Below are 26971 nucleotides of genomic sequence, written 5' to 3'. Positions count from 1 at the left end.
TCATCCCTCTCCTTCGGCTTGTCTATCCATAATACATCTCTCCTAATCTTTTAATCTGTTCAACCCCCCACCCCTCTCCTTTCAGCCCTGTTGTTCACCTATGCCCCCCCCCCCCAGTGATGTAGTGGTAAATAAAAAGGTATACCATGACCTCCGGTCTGTGATCATTAAAAGTCAAAACAACCACCGATACATACAGGAAAATCAATGATCTATGCAGAAAAAAATTAATTCACAGAAGATCCATTCTGTCAGATAACTCACATCGGTCTGATACTGCTTACCATGATGTGTCACACGAATTTTGCTCATAATGATTTATGACAGCCTAAAAAAAGGTGGCTAAACTGGATTTAGGTGGGTTTACCCTCCACTACCCCCCCCCCCCACCCCCGCCCCCGCCCCCGCCCCCCCAAACACCACCCCCCCACCCCTCTCCTCCTGCTTTGTGTTAGTGGAGAAGATGCAGCTCCCAGAGAGGTTTGCTGATCATCTCTCTCTCTCTCTCTCTCTCTCTCTCTCTCTCTCTCTCTCTCTCTCTCACTCTCTGGCTCTCTGTCCCTCCCAATTTTCCTCAGTGTCTCTGCCCCCTACCTCTCTTGCAGAGAGAAAGAGAGAGAGAGAGAGAGAGAGAGAGAGAGAGAGAGAGAGAGAGAGAGAGAGAGAGAGGGATGCTGGCTCCCAGAGGCAGACTGCTCATCCCTCAATAACTCCAGCTGGCTCCCTGTGGTGCTGAGCTGTCCTCAGCCACTCAATTACTCCCCTCCATAAAGACGTACAGATGGGCTGGGATACATACATGCACACGTACACAACAAAAACGTGCACACATGCCAGTTTGCACACATGTGCAGTAGGCTACACGCGCACATGCTGATCAAGCAGCAACGCTCCCTTTGCAGGTTGTTCCTCTTCTCTCAGGCTCACAAATGGAGAGAAAGACAAACCTTTTCTCACCTCCAGGATTGGACTTCAAATCTCTCTCTCTCTCTCTCTCTCTCTCTCTCTCTCTCTCTCTCTCTCTCTGTGCGTCTTGTTGTTTCTCTTTTCTCTCTTTCTGCCACTTTCCCCTCTGTCTCCCTTTCTTTTTTTTCTCTCTCTTTCTTTCTATCAACCTCACTGTGCATCCACAGGCGGTTAATGAGAACACAGCACAGATTGGCTTACCTGCCTGCCTTCCTTCCTGTCTCTGTTCAGTAGAAAACAGCACAGAATCTGACAATGACTCACACTCAGTCAATCAAATACACCAATAAAGCACAGAAAATAAAGACACCCACACTTAGATATGAAGGCACACAAATACACAGGTTAATGCAGGGGCGGTTACGTAGCTATAATGGTCATTTCCTAAGGTTATGAAGGGTCAGTGGAATGGTCTTGTGTGTGTGTGTGTGTGGCATTTCTGTAGCATAAGTGACTTGGTAGAGCTGCAGGCACAGTGCTGCTGAGGTGTCCTGTTGTCCTTGCCAGACCCCCTGCCAGAGGCCTTTTCAAACTGCTTATTTTGACTCATTACTTTTTTTCATGTCCATTTCGCTTCCTTAATATACAGTATGTTCTCTTTTTCTTTTACTTCTTATACCATTATCCCAAACGTCTGCTCTTCTTCTATGGAAAGAGCCGGCAGAGCATTGCATTTGAATTGCATGAATTTAAATTTGGCATGCTCATATTGAACCACTGTATTCCATTTTTTTTTTTTTTTTAAATAAATGGAATAAAAAATTAATTTGTAAGGCACAACTTGAAATTGAATGCAATTGCTGAACAACTGAACAACTGAATGTGATTATTTTTGAATAAAGTTTTTGAATTAAGTCTCAATTCAAATTCAGTTTTCTCAATTCAGATTGAGCTCTCTGAGACACACATCCAGGGACTCAGGAAAAGCAGACAGCGTACTACCTCTACTAGTTGTGGCCAGGTCCGGACATATGCTCTCTGACATGGCTTCTGGTCCTTTGGTGAAAGTTTCTGACTGAAAGTTAGTAGTGAAAGCAAGTGAAATCAGTGAGTGCAGAAAGTGCAGAAATCAGATGAGTGAAAACTACTAGTAGTACCACTGTATGTATGTATCTCCAACAGTGGATTTAATTTTTCCTTGTTTGCTTTTCCGAAGTCCCCAGTTGTGTGTCTCTGAGAGCTCAGTTTGAGTTGAGAGAAATCAATGTGAATTTAGAAAAGTGAATTTGAAAATATAGCTAAAAGTTGGATTCAGTAACTAGAAGGCACTCAGTAGAGCGCAAAACGACAACTCTGAACAATTCTCCAACTTACAAAGCTGGAGCCTTGTAATTGTTTATGTTTATTATTTTCTGAGGAAGTAGCCCATGAATGCAGTGCTGTTTAGGAGCCGACTCGGAAGTCACAGATGTCAGACTTTCCCACCAGAACTGAAATGCAGCATAGTAGTCGTGGCTAAAAAAACGATAATTGTCTAATAGTGGAAGTCCTAGATTCAGACCATCACTAAAATCTAATTAACTGATCATTGGGCCAAGGGCTATCTGGCCACTAGTGGTGGACGATATAGACAAATTTTATTTTAATAAAATGTATTTTTAGAATTTTGGACAATAACGTCATATATCTTTTTATTTGGAACATTCACGCAAACTTTGCGCAAACACAATAGACAATAGAATTCTGCTACTTATATATCAAATTTCAATCTCCAGATGCCAACAAATCAGTCTGGCGTCAGTCAGAGGTTGCTCCCCTTTGTTCTTCATCATCTTGATTGTGTTGGGTTTGATCCTGTCGGGGGTTTACAGGACACGCTTCACTCTCCTCCTGCATGTCTCCTCTCACAGACGTATGGGGCATAGTGGCTCAGTTCCATTTCACAATATCGTTTCAGTTGTGGTTGAAACAGTATTGTAAATTCTCTACTGGTTCACAAATTTATAGGTATATAGCGATATACCGCCCACCACTACTGTCCACCAAATTTCATCTAGAGCTGTTACTTTTTCAGACAAACAGACTGGAGTGAAAACATAACCTCCTTCCAACTTTGTTGGCGGAAGTAATAATTACATTCAATTACATTCAAGCCATTTGATTCAATTGCAAATTGTGTCTTACAAATAAAAAAAAATTATTCAACATTATGAAAATGAAAAATTCACATTTATGCAATTCAAATACAATCTGTTGGCACAAATCTCAAATCAGCTTTTTCTCTCCTCTATCCCTCTCTCTGCCTCTTTTCATTTCTCTCTCCTGGCCAGTGATCAGTGGTGGTACTGCAGAGGTTGTGTTATGGACTGACTGACTGAGCTTCCATCTGCTAAGATTGGCAACAGGAGCAGTCAAGCACATACACACACACTGCTGCGGGTTCTATAGGGCTTCCTATTGCCTCATGTCTGCTGAGCTGTCTCTGACTGCGGTGTGTGTGTGTGTGTGTGCGTGTGTGTGCGCGCGCGCGCGTGTGTGTGTGTGTGTGTGTGTGAACCACATTGTGTATTGTAACCTAACCTGATTTATACTTACTATGTTACTATGCATGGAATAGTCTATCAGAGTGTATGGGCACTGCTTGTTTATGCATCCCTCTGTTTACAGTTGATATTTGCCTGTCACACACAAAACTGTGCTTGTTCTCAATTCTAGCTGCTTGTATGGCCTCACATTTGTTGATTTTCTCGAATCCAAGTCAAGAATGGCACATGCCTGCTGTTGGAGACAAGGAAACAAAGCTTCTCTCTCTGTCTCACTCTCTCTCTCCCTCTCTCTCTCTCTCTCTCTCTCTCTCTCTCTCTCTCTGTCTCACACTCACTCTCTCTCTCTGTCTCACACTCTCTGTCTCTCTCTCTTTCTCTCTGTCACACACACACAAACACATCATACACACACACACACAGCCCTCTGCCACGGCAACAGAGGAAACAAACATGGTTTCTCACCCAGTCTGCAGTGCTTTCACTCACATTAGACGCCAACCGCTGTGTCACTCAAAGCCACAGAACACAATCCATTGAATACAATAGCAGCTTAGTGTCAGACACAGAGCAACAGTAAACTGTATGGTACATTATATCTGGGGTTTTACAGCTTAATAACTTAATGAGTGTTCCTGCTGAGAGTAGCCTATCCCACACCAAATGCTTTATATCAACATAAAATTCTGCAATTTTCTGTTTGCGTAGAGAAATTGGACGTTGTTTTGCATCATATTGGTCATGCTGGTCAGTGTTTCCCACAGGTTCCTGGGTTATTTGTAGTGGTGGGAACCTGGGGTGTGCAAGAGGAACAGAAAATAATCTGTGTTAATATGTTAGTTTATTAGTTTGGAGTGGCCTGGTATTGTGTTTAGCCACTACAAACGAGTCAAGAGAGAAACACTAAAGTTTGAATTGTTTTGTACAAGCCTACAGAGTGCAGAGGGTGAAATATCCAGGTGGTACAGCTACAGTGTATTGAAGAGATGTAATCAGCAGCAATAGCATCAGCATCACCCTGTTCTCTGCCATCACTAGCTTGGTCAACTCTACACTGGCTCTCTGACACACTGGCCCACGTTTCACTTAGAGCCAGTTAGCAGGTGAATAAGCCAGGATGTTTTTCATAATGTATTTACAATGCAGGCAAGCAGCTGATTAAGGCCACATCCTTTATTCAACATGTGGAGACAGAAGCAGGAGTAGAACAGGATACTGTGTGTGTGTGTGTGGGTGGTGGGGTGGGGTGGGGTGGGTGGGGGGTTGTACTCTGATGTGATGTATGCAGAGGGCCTGTCTGTCAAGTCTGACACATACAGTTATAATTACCACACTGTCATTAAAATGACTCAGTGTGAGTGCCTGGCAGGCTGCTTTATTGCTGGGTTTAATCTATGACCGGTTCACATCTCATTATTAATATGGTAATGGATCTCCTTGAAGAGATTAAGGGATGGAGTGGATGGTAGTGACGGTAAAAGCTATTTTAGATTTTAGAATCAGAGAGGGTTGTGGGGGCTGGGGGGGGGGGGGGGGGGAGTGATAGAGTACTGTAGTTTTCTGGTGTATGGCTTTTCTTGCTGGGTCCTTTTCTGGTGGGTTTTAGTAAGATGTGAAATTGGAATACTCTTGATTTTATGTGACTTGTCCATAAATATGATCTGACATTACATTTCTGCTGTTTTTGTGTACATATATGTGTGTGCGCGTCCTCAGGTGTGTGTTCGTGTTCAGGCTTGTGGTCGAGGTCGTCTGTGTCTTTGTGCTTTCAGTCTAACAGCTTTATTTGCTGTCTGTAAACGCCGTCACCGCGCTCTTCCTCCCAGCACACAAGGAGGAAACCCTTTCAGTAATTGGCCTTTCATCGGTCAAGACATCCATCCCTGCTGCTCTCCTCTCTCTGTGGAATTCTTAAGTAAGCCGCAGAGCAGACACCAGACGGACGAGGCGTATTACATGACTGAATAACGTCCCGCCACATCCCATAATGCCCCTGAAACAAAGTCCCATACAGAAGTCCTCCCCGCACGTCCAAGGACTTGCGCGTCAGCAGAAACCGTGCCGATGTACATATGAATAATGCATGGCAGAGGTTTTGGGGGATTTTTACACTCCCCCGAGCAAATAAATCCTTCAAGTGTCATAATGTTGTGTGTTTATGTGAGGCGCTGCTTAGGCGGTATATCCAGGAGATTAGATGTGGTAATCTTGGTTGGAATTCTTTACTCTGTTGGCTTTTATTCATCACTCACCAAGACACCTCTGCACTCTTACTCTCTCTCTCCTAGGTATTCAGTCTTCCCCTATTCGGTCCTCTCTCGATGTGGAATCAAACATCCCAAGCCATCACCGTTCTTGGGCAACACTTTGCTGTTTCGCCAGGTAAGACATGGCTGTGGAAGGTTTGATATAATCTCTAACATCTGCTGTGCATTCTGCATCCAACTTGTGAGATTTTCCTCTGGTTTTCTAGTCTTTTGTCTTCAGCAAAGCATTTCACCCGTGTCAAAACCACTTAAGACCTTGAGTCAAACACACACACACTCACACACACAGACATGTTACCCCCTAAGGTGAGAGAAATCTTGCTTCCAACATATTACTGCACTTCATTAGATTTGTTCATTAAAGAAGGTTCACAAGTAATGACTTCTTGTACCATGTGACCGCTAAATAGATTTACGTATTGATAATTGCATTAGTTTTATGATGAATATGTAAAAGGAAGGAAAGGAAAGTGGGCGTGTTTAATATCACTGAATTAATAACGTTTTATTTAATCTCAGCCTCAATTCTGCCATGGTGACAAAGACACCGAGGTTTTTCAATGCCATGTGTTTCACTGAAGGGATTATCAGTTTAACACTTGAATATACAAAATATGTCTGTATTCGTATGAATAATTTCTATGCTGTTATCACAGCGACTTTGAAAAATGAAAAAGGCAAAAATGAAGGATAACCAGTTCTTAGTTAAGAAGGATATGTACTCTTGTTCTATGTTGTCGTGTAACATTAGAGAGCATGTGGATGTGTCTCTGCAGAGCAGATCCTGATGGGGATCAGGGATCAATACTCAGTGGGCCGGGCAAGGTGGGCGCGACCCCCTGCCGCTCTCACTGCAGACATACAGTATTAACCCGCTTGGTTGTGACAGCCATGGCTTTTCCCTTCACCCTCAGCCTCTCACTGAAGCTCTCTCTGCCTCTGTGTCTTTCTCTCTGTTTTCATGTCTTTCTGCTTCCCTGTAGGTCCGTTGTCTTCTGAGTCTTCTCTTTGAATCTTTCTGTTTTCTTTCTGTCTTTCTGTATGTCTCTCCTGTACATTACAAACTTTACATTTGTTAAAGCAAGTGAAAAAGTCTGCTAGTGAGGTGAGATGTTTCTGCTTGTTTCCAATGCAGTTTCATGTTTCTGTATTTTTTTTAAACAAATCTCAATATCTTGAATATGGCAGATCACTCCCAAAGAAAATGGCACTTGATTCAATAAAATTCTTGTTCAAATTGGTTTGCATTGGGAACAAGTGAAATGATCTTACCCCCATTGACAATTCTCCCACTTATTTCATGAAAAGTAATATTTTAAGACTCAATAAAGATTAAATAATTTGTCATAATGGATACTTTTGCAGTGCATTCTTCTCCTTCTCTTGGGTTTTCCCCTTATCTTCTTTTTCGACCAGGTTCCCTCCCTCTCCCACTTGCCCCTTCTGGTCTATTGTTCAACAGCCTGGCCGGTGTCACTGTCTCTCCTTGAGGAGTGTTAGCTGAGCTGCAGTCTCACTCAGTCTGTGGGAGGGCTGCTGGCCGTGGTTAAATATGCATGCAGCCTCGCCTTGCCTAATGATTCTGCAGCGTTTGGGTCTGAAGAAGATTCACTTAAAGAGCTTTAATGATACCAGCCACAAGGCCCACAGGGGCAAGGTAGAACAGGTGTGTGTGTGTGTGTGTGTGTATGTGTGTGTGTGTGTTTGTGTGTGAGTGTGTGTCAGGGTTGCTATAGTTTTGGATTTTTCATTACTTTTTATTTTTATATAGCTTTCAATTTTTATTTCAATTTGTTTAGTTTTTGTTAGTTCAGTGTGGATTTGGTAGTTTTATTTTTGATTTTTTGATTTTTTTTTGAGAAATGTTTACAGTAAATGTTTTAAATGTTTAAATGTTTAATTAGTGTTTGGTTTCAGTTCTAGTTTTAGTATTTTGGATAGGGGTGGTATTTTTAAAAGTACAATAGAACAGGTTTTTGTATATTTTTGCAACAGGTATGTAATAGAAACAATAAAGCATACATTCTGTTTAATAATTAGACGCATACATTTTTCAATACATCCTCAACTAACTTAAAGTTGGGACCACTTGTTTGTTGCCTGATATCAGATTGAATGGTCATTTCACTTCAAATGGACACAACAGTCCATAAAATATGCAGATTCTTCTTTTCTTTTGTATTTTCCGTTCACTATCAATATCACAACCTTTGATTGCTCCTACATGGAAGCACATGTTTGCTTTTGTCTCTGCAGCATGCCTCTGCACCAAGGTTATTATAATTAACGGAAACTAAAATGGTGTAGATGAAGACTCTGCCTAAAAGAAAAGCTGATACAGAAACTATAATCTGCATGACCAAAATTTAGATAAATAAAATAAAAATCAACATGAGATCTGTTTAGTTTCATTTATAAACTGTGAACATTTGAACGCTCTGTGAGTGAAGTGAAGAAAGGGAATGAATGAACTTGTTCAGCTGGCAGCTTCGGGCAGTCGGGTTGGAAAAGATGGCAGTGGAGCCCCCTTGCTGTGTGATGGCAGGGAAGGCTGAGGCTGTGACAGACTGCGAGGGTGTTGCTGCTGCTCCTCTACATTTTCTAAGTCTATCACTCAGAGAAAAAAATAACCCATCCATCTGGCCTTGATGGAAGATGATTCAATTTGTTCAATTTCACGTTCTCCCGAGAAGTACAGTTCAAATGGTGCTTAACACAAGGGAGGAGTCTTTTATGAAGAGCAAAGGGCCAGCACTTTAAAAACAGAAGTCCATCACGTCAGGCTGCCTGTCTCTTTCTCTTTTCTGCCCCTTTTCTTTCTCCATGTGCAGCCTTCACTCCCACAATAGATATATTCCCATTTTTTTGGATAATGTTCATTGAAACAGGACAGGGACTAGACTACAAAACACATATCACTGGGTTGAAACCAGTGCAGTGGCCAATCAGTATAATTCCCAGGTATTCACTGCAAAAACATCTCTTAAAAAAAAAACAATTGAAAATGTCAATGGGGTGAGATAATTTCATTTGTTATTTTCAAGCGGATTCTCAAAGCTCCAATTGGAAACAAATGAAATCATCTTACCTCATTGACAGAATTTTCACTTGTTGTAAGAACAATTTGATTTTAGGATTCCCTACTAGACTAAACAACTCGTTAAAATGGATATTCATCTGCAGCGTTGGTTCAGTCAGCCACTAACCCACTACCACCTCCTCTGTTCCCTGAATACCCAGCAGTACATTAGCCAGAGAGCTACTATTACAGTCTTACAGTTCCAGAGAGCAGCTATGGAAAGCTGAGTGTGTTACAGTAAGCCCCCACAGGTTTAATGGCACAGACTTCTCTCACCCCCTCACCAGTTCATAGCCAGCTCTCCCCAGGAGCACCAAGGTCACGTTAAAGCAGAGGACACAGCAGCCTCTGTGTGTGTGTGTGTGTGTGCGTGTGTGTGTGTGTGTGTGTGTGTGTGTGTGTGCGTCTGTGCATTTGTGCATGTTTGCTTGTGTTTGTGCACCGTTTGTGTGTGAATGTGTGTGTGTCTCACTCTACAAAGGCAGAGGAGAAAGAAGGGTCATTAGCAGGGAATGGTGAAAAGGGTGAGGATCTCTCTCTGTCTCTCTCTCTCTCTTGCTCTCTTCTCTCTCTCTCTCTCTCTCATTTTCTTTCACCCAAATGTGGCTGAGCGCGAGGTCTCGCTGTTCTCAAACACAAATGGAAGTGTCTAATCCCCCTTGGTAAGAGAAATTCCGATAGGACAAACTTCAGATCATTCTGTGTTGCGTGGAGTCAAGAGTGTTGTATTGATCTCCTCTATCTGTGATGAATCCACAATTAGAGTCATGGCAGGCCGCTGGGGAGCCTGTCCTCTGTTTGATTGAGCCTGCCCTCTTTGCCTTCACAGCTATGTGGATGAAACATTAAGCGGGACCGAGAGAACTTAAGTGTAAGAGTGTGTTCATGTGTATGTTCATGTGTGACAGTTGTGGCAGGCAGCAGCTACTTTTATGTGACAGCAGCAATAAAGGTCTGAGTCAAAGGAGGAAAGGAGCAATTCAGAGAGAAGGAGAAAAAGAAGATAGAGGACAACCAAGATACAGTGCCAAGATGCTCATTGACATTACAGGCAGGGAGGGGGCTGAGAGAGAGAGAGAGAGAGAGAGAGAGAGACATTCTTAGACAGAGTGGAGAGAAAGACACTGTTTTGGCTGATGTAGTGCTATGAGGGGATTTGAGTAGTAGGTACACACCCCTTATTAATTAGTAAAACAAGGAAAAGACCTATTCTGAGGGAAGGAGAAAAAGAAGATAGAGCAGAACTCAAATACAGTGTATTGCCAAGATGCTCAGCAACGACAGGGTGGGCAGGAAACAGAGACAGACAGAGAAGGATTCTTAGAAAGAGAGGAGAGAAAGACATTATTTGGGCAAATGTAATGCTATGAGGGACTGTTGGTTGTGGGCACACACCCCTTATGAAGAGGGTGAGTTGGGGGCTTCAGACTGCAGGAATGCTGGTGTCAGGCCCGCCTGGTCCCAGGAGCGGAGAGGAGAGGCAGGGGGCATCCTGCCAACTGTGTCTGCAGCTTAATTAACTCTAAAGCAGGCGAACTGTGGGCTGCCCCGTCGCCTTGCATATCAACGACCTGAACACTTTCTAAGCACCTTAACAGACAAGCCCTCCTTTGTGAGCCAGAGGAGACTATTCAGTGGAGGCCAGTGGAGCCCAAGGAGCTCCTCTCTTGTCTCTCGCATTCTTCGTGTGACGGGCATGTAGAGGTTTCGCCGCATAAACATTTGAATGGTGGCTATGGTTGTAGTCTGTGAAGATCTGCACCCTGATTGAGAGCTGGGGCTCCCCGTTTTTTCTCTCTCAAAAAGCAACAGTGAAACCTGTTCAACTTTTCCTGTTTGTGGCAAAAAATCTTGAGATGAAGACATTATTCTTTCAACAGATAAAGCTAGCATATGTGATTATAATAAAGCAATTATTATATAAACTGCTTCTGTTTGTCAAGTCCACAAAAAAATAAAAACACAATCTAGCATTTTCAAAATTTTCACTAGTTATCATTTCATCTTGCCCCCACTGCCTTTCAAGCATGTTGTATTGAGGTTATGTCAATGCAAGTTTAGGTTGTATCTGTGAAGTCATGACTTGTATTTGAGTGTTTGCGGCCACAGTATGTGATCTGTTCTTATGTGGTGTTTGAGAAGGTCAAACCTCAAGATGAAGCTTTCTCTAAGCCTGGGGCAGCGTTCCCATTCCCTCTACCGCTAGTACTGGCTCTACCAGCCACTGACCTCTAGTGGCCTGGGATGGGATTCATCAACCCCCTTTTACTGGGAATGCTGATCCAAAATCAGTTTGTCCCTTTCACATTAGGGTGAAAAATAAGGCAATGGTCAAAGGTACAGTGGTCTGCGATTTGGGAACAGCAGTCTTGATAAATATGGTCCACAATATTTGTTATCTGGGATATCCAACACACTAAATTAAAAATGCTCATTAAATTGAAACTGTACATTATAGCTTATGTCTCATTACCATGTACAAAAACAAAAGCCAAGCTGAATTCTCTCTTCTCTCCTTCTGTAATTTGTGTGTGTATGTGTGTGTGTGTGTGTGTGTGTGTCTGTGTGTGTGTGTGTGTGTGTGTGTGTGTCTGTGTGTGTGTGTGTGTGTGTGTGTGTGTGTGTGAGTGTTTATTGTTTCAGAGATGCTGTCAGTCTACCGCTCATATGACGATCATATGACGTACACACACACACACACACACACACACACACACACACACACACACTCAAAAACACACACCCCACATACAGGAGCAGTGCAGAGGTCAGGACTGATGTATTCTACTGAGAGCCCACCATGATCCATGATGAGATCAAGCTGGGTTATTAAATTTGGACCCGCTGGCTTCTGTAGGATAGTTGGCTGGCTGACCTTGACTTGCTGGCTGGCTGCTAGCATGATGACTGACTAGGTTTGTGGTAGCTGGCTAGCCAGCAGGCTTATTGACTAGATGTATGCTTGGCAGGATTGGCTGGCTGGCTGGCTATAGTTGTCTTGAGTGACCTTTTCACTGACGTATTGTCTTGTTGGTTTGTTGGTGACAGGGTGGCTAAACGGCTGGCATAGGGGCTATGTGGCTGGTTTTGAGCAAGCTGACTGACTTCATGCAGGTTGACTGACTAGCTTGCTGCTCTCTGGATGGTTTGCTGCTGTATATTTCATTAGGCCATCAATTTCCCAGCAGCTCCACTGTCACACAGCAAACCTCTCACACACATCTGCTATCACAGACACCTTTATCGTCCTGTACAGCACAGCACGTGCTGAGAGTACACATGGATACACCACACACACACACACACACACACACACACACACACACACACCAGCTTGGTGATATTGTAATCCATACATAATTTAACACATTCACAGAAACAGGTATAGCGCTACATGCATGCACATGTGTGCACACACACACACGCTCAGCACTCACGGTGTTCACTTGAGAGATACAAATATTTGAAGAGACATTATACAGAGGAAAAAAAAGATTACATGGCTCAGTGATCTAAGGAGCATACCATGAAAGCACAAAATCCTGGGTTCGAATATAGTTTATTACTTTCAACTGTAAAATGAAGGTGAAAATGCCCAAAACAAAGTATTTAAAAAAAGATTACATGTTACACACTTTATAAGTGTTTTTTATTATTATTATTATTATTATTATTATATTTTACTCTATAAAATAGCTAACATAAAACTACATGGGCTCCATATTTCTATTTACACTGAATAAGATCTTCTGTATTTTAAATATAAAGAAACAAGACTCTAGACACATTTTTTATTAGCCAGCATTTCTATATGGCGTTGGTGCCCTTGTGTTCTATTTTGGCATATCTCTATTCCTTTGGTCTCATTTAGTTACAGAGCAGCCTTTGCACTACATAATTCCTCATTTTCTGGACTGTAATGCAGCTGTTCTGGTGTTGCTACCAGGTTGGTTCTTTTGCAGTTGGGTTTTTGGAGAGTGAGGGTTAATCATGTACTACCGGTGTTACTTAGTTGAGATACCCATGAGGTAGATGCATATGCTGGGTATGTAACCCCTGTTGCTCTCACCACTAAGGTTGTTGTTCATGTGATCAACTTTTGAGTAAAGTTGTCTCCTTACTCAAAAGGCTGTGTGTGAGTCTTCTATTATGGCCCAGCCAAGCCGCTACATTGGTGTCAGATGTAGGATGGAATTGTTGGAAGAAGTGCAAGACTTCCTGAGTCAGCTACAATTTGAGAGTACCTCCCAGACCAGTTGGAACCAGTGTGCCACCTGTTGGAAGGAAGAAAGAAGATGAGCTTTCTTACCACTGACTGAATAAGGTAGAGGACCTGAAAAGTCTGGATAGAGCATCAGCCTCAGGGAGGGAAGAAGAAATCCACCACCCTCTTGTGTACCAGGAAGCGTGGGACACCGTGCAAGTTTGTGATCTGCATGCCAGACTGAAACATTGTTGCAGTGGCTTGGGAGTATACGAGATGGGTCATGTCCAGTCAGGCCCAGCCACCCTAGCCAGCATCCACACAAAAGAGGAGCGCAGCCCAAAAGAAACCCTAATAGAAATTACAGGGAGAAATATAGTCAAAAGATGCTACAATGGAAGCGAACCCTGAGAACCTTACATGGCCCAGTTCTAGTAGGCGGCTTGGCACAACAGCTGGGGTTCTAAAGAGATGGCAGTGCAGCTAGCCCTTGCTCTGGAGGAAAAGGCCCTGCAGGTGCTGCTGGACCTCAACCCACAGCAGCAGTGGGATTTCCAGGAATTGACCACAGTTTTGCAGCAGAGGTTTGGCAGATGTGATATAGGGGCTGCCATGAGGGAAAGCCTCCAAAAGCCTCTTCAGTTCTCCACTCCATTGGCACAGGGAAACAGGGCAGGGTTGGATCAGTGAGGGAAGTGCTGCCCCTGGGTCTTTCGGATGCCCTCGAGAACTACCTCCCACGAATTGGCCAAGTTGGTGAGAATCATGGACAGCTTTGCAGCTTGGGAGGAGGACTGCCAACACACCAGATTGGACCAGCATGATATAGACATAGACTCTGCAGCACCCATCTGCCAGAGACCACACCATCTCTCCCTTGCCTTGCAGGCAGCTGCTGAAGAGAAGGTAAGGGAGATGGGAGCTGCTGGGATTATAGAGCTGTCTAACAGCCCTTGGGCCTCTTCCATTGTCCTGGTACCGAAGAAAGATGGTACCCCATGATTCTGTCCAGACTTCAGGGGCCTGAACGGTGTCACTAAGAAGGATTCTTACCGCCTCCATTGCATTGATGACACCCTGGACCTGGTCATTGGCTCATATTGGTTTAGCTCGTTAAACCGGAGGAGTAGCTGCTGGCAGGTAGTGTTAACACCCGAGGCAAAACCGAAGAACGATTTTACACTGGGACAGGGACTGTGACAGTTCGGAGTAATGCCCTGTTGTCTCTATAATGGGCCTGCCACTATTCAGAGGCCAATGGAGTGAGTGCTGGCCAAGATTCCCCAAAGCAAGTGTGTCGTCTGCTTGGATGATTTGATGGCCTACGCCTCAGATTTTGAGAGTGCCTTGTCCAATCTTCAAGAAGTCTTCATGGCACTGCACCATGCTGGGCTCCGCCTCAACCCAAAGAAGTGCCTCAGCAGGTGCAGCAGGTGCACCAAGTGTATGGGCCATATAATGGAAGCTTACAACAGACACAGACAAGGTGTAGGTAGTCTGGAGTTGGCCCACCCCGAAAAACCTTCTGGAGCTACATAGGTTCCTTGAGCTGGCAGGCTACTACTGCCATTTTGTTAAAGAATTAGCCATCCCGATGAACACTGGGGGCAGAAGTTCATCACCAGGACCAGGACTCATGACCTCATATGATCAGGCTAGCCCTTGCGTCAAGCACTTGCAGGCAAAGGCAGAGGCGTCTACTGGCTCGATTTCAGGACACTGGGGGTTGCCAAGGGCAGCTAGTCTCTTAGGTGAGATGTGGCATTGGTACCCTCTGTGTTCTATCTTGGGATATCCCTATTCTGTTGGTCTGTTGGTGCTTGGTTACCCATCAGCCACCAGGTTGGTTCTTTTGGGGTTGGTTTTTGGGAGAGAATCTGTGGATCTTAAGACAAAGGAGATTAAGAAAAATAAAAATTTTGATAATTACAATACAACTTATGTGGTGTATCGCCTCACTTGCCCATGCAATTGTTTTTATATCGGACGCACCAAGAGGCATCTGAAAGACAGGGTTGCAGAGTATAAATATGCCAGGGTGCAGAATTTAGATTACCCCATGGCATGTCATTTCAAGGAAAGACATGCCAGCAATGAGAGTTTACTGAAGGTGGAGAGTATTGAAGTCACTGAACAGTCCATTAGTGGTCGTGCAAAGGTCCTTAACTGTCCATGGCTTTTAAGGCCCTCAAATTAATACATTGTATTTAATGGATGTGTGTGAAATGAATAGTGGTTTATTAGCTTGTATTATGTAGCTGAAGCCTAAGGCCGTGAGTTGAAATTGCTTGACTACAAGATCACCCCCTAAGATCAATGCTGAGATTGAAGTGAGACCTTCGTCATCATCACTGTAGGTTTTTGTTGAGTTTGAGGTTTGTTGAGGCTAGGGTTAAATATGAAAGAGGATTTTCTCTTGATGCAATTGGCAGAAGTAACTACCTATTTGTCTCAAGAGGGACACAATTCATAAACAGTGTGTTTTGGCGAAAATTTTACTTTTTCACACTTTCGCATTGGCACTCCCTACAAGATGTGTAGCCTACACACACGTACACATGCACTCACAAATGTGCTTCATGTGAAAATGTTCACAGTGCATGTGTACATGTGCGCACACACGCACACACACACACACACACACACACACACACACACACACACACACACACAGAGTTCCCTTAACTTTATTCTCTTCTCTATGGTTTCAGGGTTTCTGTTTTGGTCAGGGATCATAGTTAAATCTCCAGTGCTGGCTCCTTTATTAAGTTGTCAGTCATCTGTCATAAATGCAGCTCTCATATGGGCATGTAAAAGAGTCAAGAGTTGTAAGGACAGATCAATTCAGCTGTCACCTTGTTCCAGATTCTCTCATACTGCTACCTGCTCTGCAATTTACAATAAGACAATGGGCTGTGCCTATTGACCAAATGTCAATCTGTCTCTAGCAGGGAATTATTTCATTCTAATGAGGAGAATTCAGACTCACACAGTTGACTCTAAGGTTCCTTTCTGATGATGTATTCTTTTTTTTTTTTTTTCTTTTTTTTTTGCCTTTTTCAAGGTTTCCTGCAATCTTTCCTGATGTTCTTTAACTTTCTTTTCAGGGTTGTTTGGACCCTCTCATTGATCTCATAAAGACATACGGCAGAGTGTGTGGGTAAGTAAATGAGACCTTTCTCTATCAAACACAATTGTCTAAACAGCATCTTATTGATTTCAGTTCTCCCACAATGTGCTGTGAGATGAATACAGCATAAAGGCATACAGCATAATTGGCAGCATAAAGAAATATCTTGTGAAAAAAGGACCAGATTCTATAATATTCACATTGCCTCTTTCTCAGAGCACCTTTATTCCAAAACACTTTGTAAGAGGTACTGAATTGAGTAAAATGTAACTCAATTATGTGTACAGTCTTTTCTTCACTGTATACAATGGTATAACATTTTACACTGACACATTTGGTAAGAATAAAAATGCTGTCAGGTATCAGAATGTATCATGAGTAGCAGCCCGCCATGACAGCCCCCCAGTGGGAATATTAAAGTGCCACATTCTCCGATGTGTCGCCTGATCAGCCCAGGGTTGATAAGAAGGGGTGCTTATGAAAGGCAGATTTCTTTCTTAAGAGCACATCAAAGAGACCAGGCTTGCTTGCTTCCCTCCTTCCATATTCTGCCTAGGCAGAAGAAAGAAAATAAAAAGAAAGCAAGGTTGGGAGGAATAAGCGCAGCAAATTGGTTTTGCCATGGCTCGATTTGATGCCAAGACCGGACGAACTAAGTCAGAATTCGGGGATATATGCCAAAAGACATTACTACAGCTTTCAGTGAGAGTAATCCACCAGTTCAGTGTGTATTTTCTTTTTCTTTTCACAACTAGAGAGGCTCATGGCACATTTATTGAACTTCTGTCATCTCTAAGTAGGCCCTACACACATATCAGCTATCAAAGTCCAAAGTATTCAAAGTTTTTTTTTTTTTAAAACAGACCTTTCAAAAAAAGTTTCTTTCCCTGTCTGAAGAATTTATAATCAAAAAATGTTGAGGTAGAATTATAGTTTTAGCGCAATCAAGGTGGCAGCCTAAACTATTATAGCTCCACAAGTAGGAAACCAATTAGAGCATATACCATCGCCGCTAGCTATTCAAACATGTAGTCATATTTTCAGATGATTATGTTATTACAGTAAAGGAAGCTATCCATTACAGAGAAGCATAAAGGAAGTGCACTGTGACAGCTGTAACCATAAACAGGGACATACAATTTTAATGACCTTATGCCTTTTCACGAGGGGCCAAATCCCCCCTGGAAACTAACAGTTCATTATAGCCTTACTGCTGAAAATCTGCTGACTCATGCTTGGTGCATTTGCACCGGTAAACTCAAGGCAACTTTGTCTGTGGCCTTCATGTTTGCCGTGTCTACTGAACCTGGAAGAATAACCTGTCCTGTAACTGTAACATGAGTGTGGTGCACTGATTTTGGTTGAAAGCTGGGCTGGTACAGTGAGAACTGTCAGTTCTTTCTAGAAGTAGAGCTCTTGATCCATCATTTGTGTCTCTGTGTGTGTGTGTGTGTGTGTGTGTGTGTGTGTGTGTGTGGGGCCCGCCAGCAGTAGAGGGCAGTGGCTGCAGAGAGCAATGGGTGAGCATGGCTGTCTAAATCAGTACTGACAGCCTCACTATAACTGTGTATACCACCTGTGCCCAGAGGGCTTAAGATCAACTCAGCCCGTGAAGGCCTCTACGATGTAGCCACCTCCAAACATCACCCAAAAATCTACTACCTCCAAACATTTGCCCTCTAGCAGTCATGGTGCCCTTTATCTTGGCTGTGAAAACGGAGCTTTTAAACTCCATGTTCCTGAAATTAATTGTTACTCTCATTTGCTTTCATATCCAAAGATTTCATATCTGATTATTGCTTCTGTAATAAAAGGGTTTAAATTACATACACATTTAATTTTTTTTCTTACTCTCAACCCCATTCTCCATCTGAAATTGACTCTCATTAAAAAGGCTCTTAACAAGTAGGAGCTCCTGTGAGTAAAGAGAATCTTGTCTTACCTTTTAACCTTCATTTTATGCCGAAGACACTCAATATTTGGGCTGCTACAGCTAAAAGTAGCAATATTCATGCCATGTGGAACACATTGTACAATGTTTGAAATTAAACACTTTATTTCATACTTTATTGCCAAATTATTTGTATTGATCAGGAGTAACATACCAGCTTTCACTTATGTTGATTTTTGCTTCAAGTTGCTATAGTTTTCACTTCACTCCTGAATAGCTGAAGGGTTATTTCAGACTCAAGTACTCTTCTTTTGTGTGTGTATGCATGACAGAGATGATAAAATTCAAATACAAAATGTTAACAGAGATACATGAAAAGCCTTGCCTAGGTCCATTTGTGCCATTGACCAGAGCCATTTGTTCCTGACGTTGACGTTCTTTCTTCAGTTTCTTTCTGGAATCTCAGGATCCCTCATGTTCAAGCTGAGGGTGTTTAAGAGATAGTGTAAGCATTATCTCTCCAGGCCTCAGACTGGTTGTAATGACCGCTGTGTGTGATTAGCATGCTATTATTTATTCATGCTTGCACTGCATACAGTACGTGTGCACATGTGTGTTACTGTATGCGCATTAGGTTTAGACTGATATATCAAGAGCCAATATTGAGCTTTTATTAATATTATATCAAATGTCAGTCATTCAGTTTCATATCCACCTGATATGATAAAAATTGTTCCCTGACCACGCCTATATAAAAACAGTCTGTACAACCTCAAATTAAATTTTATTAGTTAAGTTAAATTAAATTATTGACAAATAAAAATGGTAAAATTTAAAAACATTGAATATTAGCACAAAATATTGGCTATTGGCAGCTTCAATACAAAAATATCTATCACTATTGGCCTTCAGAAACCCATGTTGGTTGAGCCCTAATGTGCATGCATGTCTATGTGTGTTTTGTCTCAGACTCAATTTGTTGTATTTCAGGTACTACATGGGCCGGGAACCAGTGGTGTTGGTAGCAGACCCTGACATTGTCAGACAAGTGATGGTCAAGGAGTTCAGCAGCTTCCCTAACAGAACATGCAAGGTACAAACACACACACACACACACACACACAATACCACGTCAGTACAATACTATTCTTTTAAGGTATACCCCAGCCTTGAATCCCCTTGCCCTTACAATTCCAAATGGAACCCACTCAAACTTTCTCAGTCAAAATGAGTGAGGATCGGATGTATGTGTGTGTGTGTGTGTGTGTGTGTGTGTGTGTTCACTGCATTATGGGGAAATGATGTGTGTTTTCTGTACAAGTTCACGCTTTGTGATTTCAGGAGAATAGTCTTCGGGGCTTTGGTGGCACTGACAGAATGTGCCCTCCTCATCCTCAGCATCCCACAGTTGAACCTAATACAGGAGAGTGGTGTATGGCAGAAGAGGGCAGAAGAGGGCAAGGCAGAGAACAGAGCGTGAAGGAACAAAGCAGGACAGTGCAGGGTGCAGGAGAGCAGGGTGGAAGACAAGGAGAGTTGAGTGAAGCAGAACAGATTAGAATAACGCAGACAAGAACAGAACAAAATAGAGGAAAACAGAAAAGCGGAGAGAAGAGCACAGAACCAGCTATACACAACAGTATGGCTGGGCAGGGGACAACAGAGCAGATTACAGTATAGCAGGAAAGTCCAGAAGAAAACAGAATAATGCAGAGTAGAACAAAACAGAGCAGAGGAGAGTAGATCATGGTAGATCAGAGCAGCGCACTGAAGGATATGACAAGGTATCCCAGGATGCCACAGTCTAATGATAGGCAACATGCATCATAGAGGGTTCAGAGGTCACAAGGCCAGCTTCACTTTCATCATCATCCATATTGGCTCTGTGCTGTACAGGGCCTGTGAAATGTCAAAGGGGGATGGAGCAGGCTGGGGGAAATCAATGCACTTTGGAAACAGTGTAGAGCTCCTGGGCTTTGTTTTCAGCACACACATGCACACACACACACACACACACGCACACAGATGCTTTTACACTTTATCTGAAATAAATCAGCTTGGACTGTGCTTTCAGCTGGTATTGCGTGACTCTTCTGCTTCAATTTGGTGAATCACTTTTCCCAAAATAAAATGCTTCAGGAATAGTAAGCTGGACTGGTGAATTTACTTGAATTGTGCAGCAGATTTGTTGTTGGGTCCTTTCTATCTCTCTGTGTGGTGTTTGCATATGCATGCTCCTGTGCACCCCAGCTACATGGCTTCATATTGAACTGTATGTTGTGTATTGGCCGTTTGATGACGTTGACTTAATTGTGCCATGCTGTGTTGCTGCCTTTAGAGGGATATCCCCAACATCTGAAGCCAACAGCAGCTCGAAGAGACCCATAAAAAAGCAGCTTGAAGAGACCCTGAAAATACTAAATCCCCCACTGGCCATTTACACAGACACTCTAAGCCGAATAACGTTGATTTAGTTAAGTCAAGGAGAGTGAATTATTGTGATTTACTGTTGTGGTTGTCAAATTCAACTGGAGTAACGCAGTCAGGGAACATATTTGACAAAGAGCTTTGTTTTGTAGCATGCTGTTGGGACCCTCTGCTGTGTATTTATTCTGTTTTTGTAATCTCAGAGAAAGTTATCTTATACTTATCATTACATTTACATTATCATTACTCATTATAAAACCTCTTATACTGACCGACCTACAATCACATTTAGTAATGAACACAATGGCTGTATTTTCTGACACCCTATATAGCAAAAAATGCAATATAAAACTATTTAATATCTTGTGGAAAAAACAAAAAACTGACTAAAACGGGGCAGGCGGGTGGTGTAGAGAGCAGAGATGTCAGTTCAAACCCCTCTGTAAGCACCGGCCCTGCTAAAGTGTCCTTAAAGAGTAACTAAACCCCAAACCCAAATCTACGGGGGTACTAGGGTACTGCACTGGCAATTTGCTACTGGCTGTGCCAGGTGATGTCACCACCTGTTGTACTCTATAGAGGGTGACATCACAGGGCACAGAGACCAGCCAATAGCAGATGACCAGTTTAGTACCCTACTTTTCACCATTAGGTGTCAGGCTTCACCACAGATTTAGGTAGGGTTTAGTTACTCTTTAAGCAAGACACTGGATCCCTACCAGCTGACCCTGCACTTCTGTGATGGAGGTCAAGTGAAAAAGAGAATTCATTGAATCCATATTGAAGCCAATCCTATCCAGTGAAAGTGAGCAGCTGCTAAGGCTGTCAGGTAGCAATGTTTTGTATTCCTCCAGAGTTCTTCTCCTGTTGTATTTCTGCCTCAGAGGCCCAGGGTCTCTGAGGATTTAGCGACGCTCAAACCCACTGGACTGGACAGGAATAACACAACAGGACAGGCTCTCTGACTATCTATTGTCGAGATGATTTGACCGGCTGGGTGGTGGGGCGGTGGAATGAAATAATGATCCAGGGAGCTGCTGATGGAGGGTGGAGGTGACAGAAGGGACGGCAGTGGTGTGGTTGGTGGGTGGGTAGTATGGCCATTTTTCTGTTGCTCAGACTTCTGGATCCCCAGTGTAACGTGCACACTATAGAGGGCTGTTTATGCATGTGAACCACACCATGAGCCTTAGATGTGTGTCTGTGGCAATTGGCAAACACATGCGTGCTTACCCATGATTCTGACACAAGCATGAGCTTTGTAAATAAATGTAATGATAACAGATGTTTTGTCCCTGTCTTCTCCTTTCCTCCTATGTAGAAAACGCTTATGTTATCCACCAAGCCTCTAAGGGACTCTCTGCTGGCACTGAGGGACGAACAGTGGAAGAAAATCCGTGGCATGTTTACCCCATCCTTCAGTGCTGCTAAGATGAAAGAGGTGAGAGTGACCTCTGCTTCCTTTCTGTCCTCTGTCACCTCCTTCCTCTCTTTCTCTCATCCCTTACCTCAGCCAGCACCTCTCCTTTTTAGATGCAAAGCAACTCATGGACCTGTAAAGTAACTCAACTCACTCACTCACTCACTCACTCACAGTTAGCCTATCTGACCCCTAGTGGCCGTCAGGAGGCATGGCAATGTCTACAGACAACACACTGAACCAAGATTACTCGCCTCCTCTCTGCAACATTGCTGAACTGTGTAGGCTGCTTCGCATCTATGACACTGTCCATGTTTTTTTTTTACATCTCACCTTCACCTTTCCACCACCTCCCTCCTTTACTACTCTCCCATCCACTTCTGTCCTTCCTTCTTACATTCCTGCTCTCAACTCCTTTTATATTTCCCTTCTCTAACTTCTCTCCTTTACCACTCAAGCACACTCTAAACCCTCTTCATTCATTCCTTTCATCTGCTTCAGCTAGATGAAATCTATAAATATTCATCCACACAGTATTTATTCTAACAATGTGCTCCTCATTATGCATGTCCACATTCAAATGGATCACATGTTCCTCTTTAATTTCATTTACATCTTACAGCAGTTGTTCTTCACTGTTCATCGTTTTATTGCTTCCTACAGTACATGTATTGCGTCTTGATCTTGAGATAGAAAGTTCTCTTCAGCTGTACAGAAGTGGACAGCCTAGTCTTCCCCACATTGAACTGTCCTGCATTAGTGCTACATGAATTTTCAAACATATCCCTGGGACTTGTAGTCTCATTCCAGTCTTCCAGTCTCCAGTCCAAAAAGAGAGATTGTTGACATAAAAGAATAAAATGGAGTCAGTGGACTTACAGAGCCACACAGTCGATTTACAGGTTGTAACTGTGGTGAAAACGATAGCTTGTCTCCATAGCAGTTCTCCAAGTATTACATTTAATTAACATCTGATAAATTCCAATGTGCATGAAGTACAAAGGAATGTTTTCTTTTGACACTCTCCTCTTTTTTCTCAGACTGTCACTGTATCTCTCTCGTGCCATCTCTCTCCTGGACTGCTATATAGACTGTGACACCGTGTGTGTGCCATGTGACAAACACAGGGCTTCATTTTAGCCTGTAACATAACGGTGAGGGGCTTTTGCAGTGTGCTTCATGTGATTTCGTGGCACTCTATCTCTATCGTCTTCACTTTTTTTTCTCTCTCTCTCTCTCTGCCCTGCTTCTGTGATTGAGAGATAAGTGGCGGTGACACCAAAGACCGATCCACCCTTGTAACTCACCCTTATAACCACTCCACAGGTTCAATGTACAACATTTTCGGTTAATATTAACATAGTACAGTACTGTGGGTATTTGAGCAGTCCGCTGCTTCTGGCATGAATAGGGAAGTTGATTTTCTGACCAACTCATTGTACAGTTGTACAGTGCATTCTGATATTTGCAAATGCTGATCATATCACCGGCATATTAATAAAAAGAAACAGCAAACAGCCATTTAGCTTTGAAGTAAATAATTATTTTTGCCTCCATTGTTTCCAGACAGGATTATTTAGCTGTAATATGAAAGGGCCAACCAGAGGGCTTGGGTGAACTGTGCAGAAGTCTATAATTACCAGAGAGAGAGAGAGAGAGAGAGAGAGAGAGAGAGAGAGAGAGAGAGAGAGAGAGAGAGAGAGAGAGAGAGAGAGAGAGAGAGAGAGAGAGAGAGAGAGAGAGAGGGGTGATCATTTAAACGGGATGTTAATTGTAATTACCACTCTGGTGGGATGTCGCCATAGCAACCTTAGCCACCACTGGTCTCAGCCTGGCCACAGAGATTATGTGTGTGTACGACAAAGAGGGAGACAGAGAGAGACTCAGATGACCATTTTATTCAAAGCTTTCCTATTTCCTATTATTAATACCACTCAGAGCCCATAATTTCAACAACCAACTGCTCTTTCACTCCTCAGAGGCAGGATGTCCCTCTCTCCCTCCTCCACCTCTCCTCCATCTCTCCTTTCTTCTCCTTCCTCCCTCTCATCTTAGACCTCTCCCTGCTTCTCCTCTGTTCCTCTCTCCTGCAGGTTCTCTCCTACGTCTTGTTTCTTCTCGATTCGTCTCGCCCTTTCACCTCCACTCCCGTTCTTCTCCTTCATCCATCCAATCCCCTCGCCTCTTCTCCTCCATTACTTCCATTTCCTCTCTCGTCCCTCTCTCATCCTTTGAAGACACTGACCCGATGTTTAGCTTTCTGCTCCACTGCTTCCTCGTGTCATGTGAGGTGTTAATCGGACGCCAGTGGTTCATGGACAGAGTGCACTTGTTCTCTGTTTATCGCGTACCATCCAAAGGCTCCTCTATTCTCCACATAGCCGTGTGTGTATGTGTGTGTGTATGTGTTTTTTTTAATCTCCGGGGTTGGAGGGTTTTGGTTGAGAAATATACCTGTGATTCATGCCCCAAGTTAATCACTATTTACACATTTTGGGGGTTTGCATTCATAGGATTCATAAACATGTTTTTATGGTGTGGGTCTGATTTGAGGGGTCAGTGATGTGTGTGTGTGTGTGTGTGTGGTTATAATGCTGTTGTGAACTGGGCTGTGTTATCTTTGTTCGCCTCACACACTGTCCAGTATATTAATGAAACCACTAATTACAACTTGGTGTGTGACATCATACTTTGAGCTTCAGCAGCTGCCTCATACGCACATGCGCACAACACACACACACACACACACACACACACACACACACACACACACACACACATGTGCGGACAAACATATACACACACACAGAACACTGATCCAAGATTTAGCATGGGAGACTGATTTCAGTGGCAGTGATCTGGTTATGAAATGCATCTTTAATGAGCATATGAAGGACTTTACAATCCCTGCCAAACAAACAATTGGACAATACATTTGACTCTCACAGAAGTTATCCCATTGCCCAGCAGTTTAGCTGAGGCTGTTTCTGTTTACTGCTGGCTGTGTTTGCTGTGTTTGTGGAGGCAGAGGCAGGGGCCAGTGGTCAGGACTATCTGGAGCCACACTATAGGCCAGATAGACTTTGATCATCAAGGTTTACAGTAGCACACATATTAGCTTTGCAAGTCCTGCTCCTTGGCTGTTGCTAAATAGCTTATGACTCTATGCCAGTGGATTTATAGAGCAGTTAAGCCACGGGAGGTCATCCTTTACAGTGATTTTAGGACAGCTAAGAAGCGTTATAATCAAAAAAGAAGGTGTAGAAGAAGAAGGAGAAGAAGAAGAAGAAGAAGAAGAAGAAGAAGAAGAAGAAGAAGAAGAAGAAGAAGAAGAAGAAGAAGAAGAAGAAGAATAGTAGTAGAGGTGTGCACATCCAGCCTATAGCTGCTGGATAAAGAGTCATGAAAAGTGATCCAAAAATGTTTTCCCTGATGAAGATCTTTAGGATCAAAACATTATGCTGTATTGAATAATATATTTAGAATGGAGCTTTAATCCAGTGTGCGGAAAAAAGCTGCACACTCTTCCCTAATTTGTGTGACATTGACTGACCAACAATGTTTCAGCGCAGCGGTTTCTTCAGGGCAGGTTAGCGTGTGTGTGCCTGTGTTTTATTTTTTTCATCAAACAGCTTTCTCTGTGCTGTAGCATAACTGCCTGGGTGTCTTTGTGCGTGTCTCTGTGTGTGCATGTGTGTGTACAGTACGTATGTACGTATGTCATGTGTGTTGGTGGGTGCATGGATATGAATACATATGAGCCAGTATGAGAGTGTGTGTGTATGAGCGTGTGTGTGTGTGTGTGTGTGTGTGGGCCCTGGTCCAGTGGTGTTTGACTGACCAGTGGTCTCTCTCCTAGCCTCTGGCGTTCTGTTGCCAGCGTCACGCCATATAGATTTTCATTTGAGACACTCGGTGCTGTAGAGGAGGAGGACACTGCTCCTGTCACAGCCAATCAGCTGGCCTGTGCTTCTTCATCTAACCCCCCTTCTGTCTGCCTCAGCCACTGACTGGGCCTCCGCCCTCAACCCAGCCTTAAATCCATACCCAGCCCAGACATCCCTGTTTCTCTCAAACTCAAACCCCCTCAAGTAATCTTATTGTTTTAGATCTCACTCATGGCAATGAAAGTGGATGTGACTGTGCCTCAATTACAGCCCTGTACTGCGGAACTAAATGCGCTATCCTGTCTCGCCCACAGTGTAAAGATCTCATCTCTCATTTGATCCAACATGTATTGATTGCTGGGCGGTGTGGCGTGCCAAAGCAGAGGAGAACGGGAGATAGTGAGAGATGGCGAGGGGAGATAGGGGCGGGATGTGTAAATGTCGTCCAGTTTTAGCCTCCGTTTCAAAAACACACACACACAAACACAGGGAGCTACATTCCAGGTTAGAGCTGAATGGCTGCTCTGATATCTGGCCCTCCTCCTTCCATACACCCCCCCCCCCCCGTCTCACCTGTGCATCTCCAGTGCTCCCCGCCAGTGCAGGTCTGAGGCTGAGGCAGCTCCATAACATGTTTCTGTCATTTCCTTGGCCTCTGGTCCCCAAGACGTCTGAAAAGGGATCAATACCCAACGCTAATGTCTGCTGCTCCCTAATCACAGCTCCACTGGGGGGAGACGGAGCAGGGAAACAGACTGTGGAGCCACAATTCCTCCCCCCTTTCTTTTTGCCTTTCTTCCTCTCTCTTATTTGCTCTCTTATTTTCACTCCTATTCCTTCTCTCTCTCTCGTTCCTTCCCTATCCCTAGAACCACACTGACACCTACAGTGTGTGTGCGACTAAACCAGCTGAAAGCTAAAGCAGCTGTCCTCTGCAAGGCCAAAAATGTCCATGTGTTTTGGTCTCCTTTGAAAAGCAGCCAATGCTCTGCGCTGGCAATGAGTTGCCTTTGATGTTGTATTCATGCTTCATATTCATATTTTCTGCCTACGTATATCAAGTTTTGATGTTTCTGCACACATGCTGCACTTGATGTCTGCCTGACTCTCTCCATCCAGTTTCATTACGTTGCATTTACCATGCTTGCATGAGAGCTCCCCGTTAATGAATAAATTAATTAATTAGATCTTGTTTGATCCATCATCATCAGGCGTCT

General features: G+C 43.4%; 1 protein-coding gene across 1 annotated transcript in view; it reads left to right on the top strand.

Moving 5' to 3' along the window:
- Nucleotides 1-26971, top strand: part of LOC139649911 (thromboxane-A synthase-like) — a 49737-nt gene that overhangs the window by 9783 nt on the left and 12983 nt on the right. The window contains exons 2-5 of the mRNA XM_071526424.1: nt 5738-5831; nt 16107-16159; nt 19011-19113; nt 21769-21888. Of these exons, the coding sequence (XP_071382525.1) occupies nt 5738-5831; nt 16107-16159; nt 19011-19113; nt 21769-21888 (370 nt within the window). The remainder of the gene's footprint in view (nt 1-5737; nt 5832-16106; nt 16160-19010; nt 19114-21768; nt 21889-26971) is intronic.

Source organism: Centroberyx affinis, unplaced genomic scaffold (assembly GCF_046629955.1).
Source record: "Centroberyx affinis isolate AG114_WGS23_722 - 3 ecotype Tasmania unplaced genomic scaffold, CSIRO-AGI_Caff_v1 ptg000111l_1, whole genome shotgun sequence".
In the NCBI taxonomy this organism is placed as follows: Eukaryota; Metazoa; Chordata; class Actinopteri; order Beryciformes; family Berycidae; genus Centroberyx; species Centroberyx affinis.
Note: the sequence above shows the minus strand (reverse complement) of the source record. Positions and strands in the feature narration are given on the sequence as shown.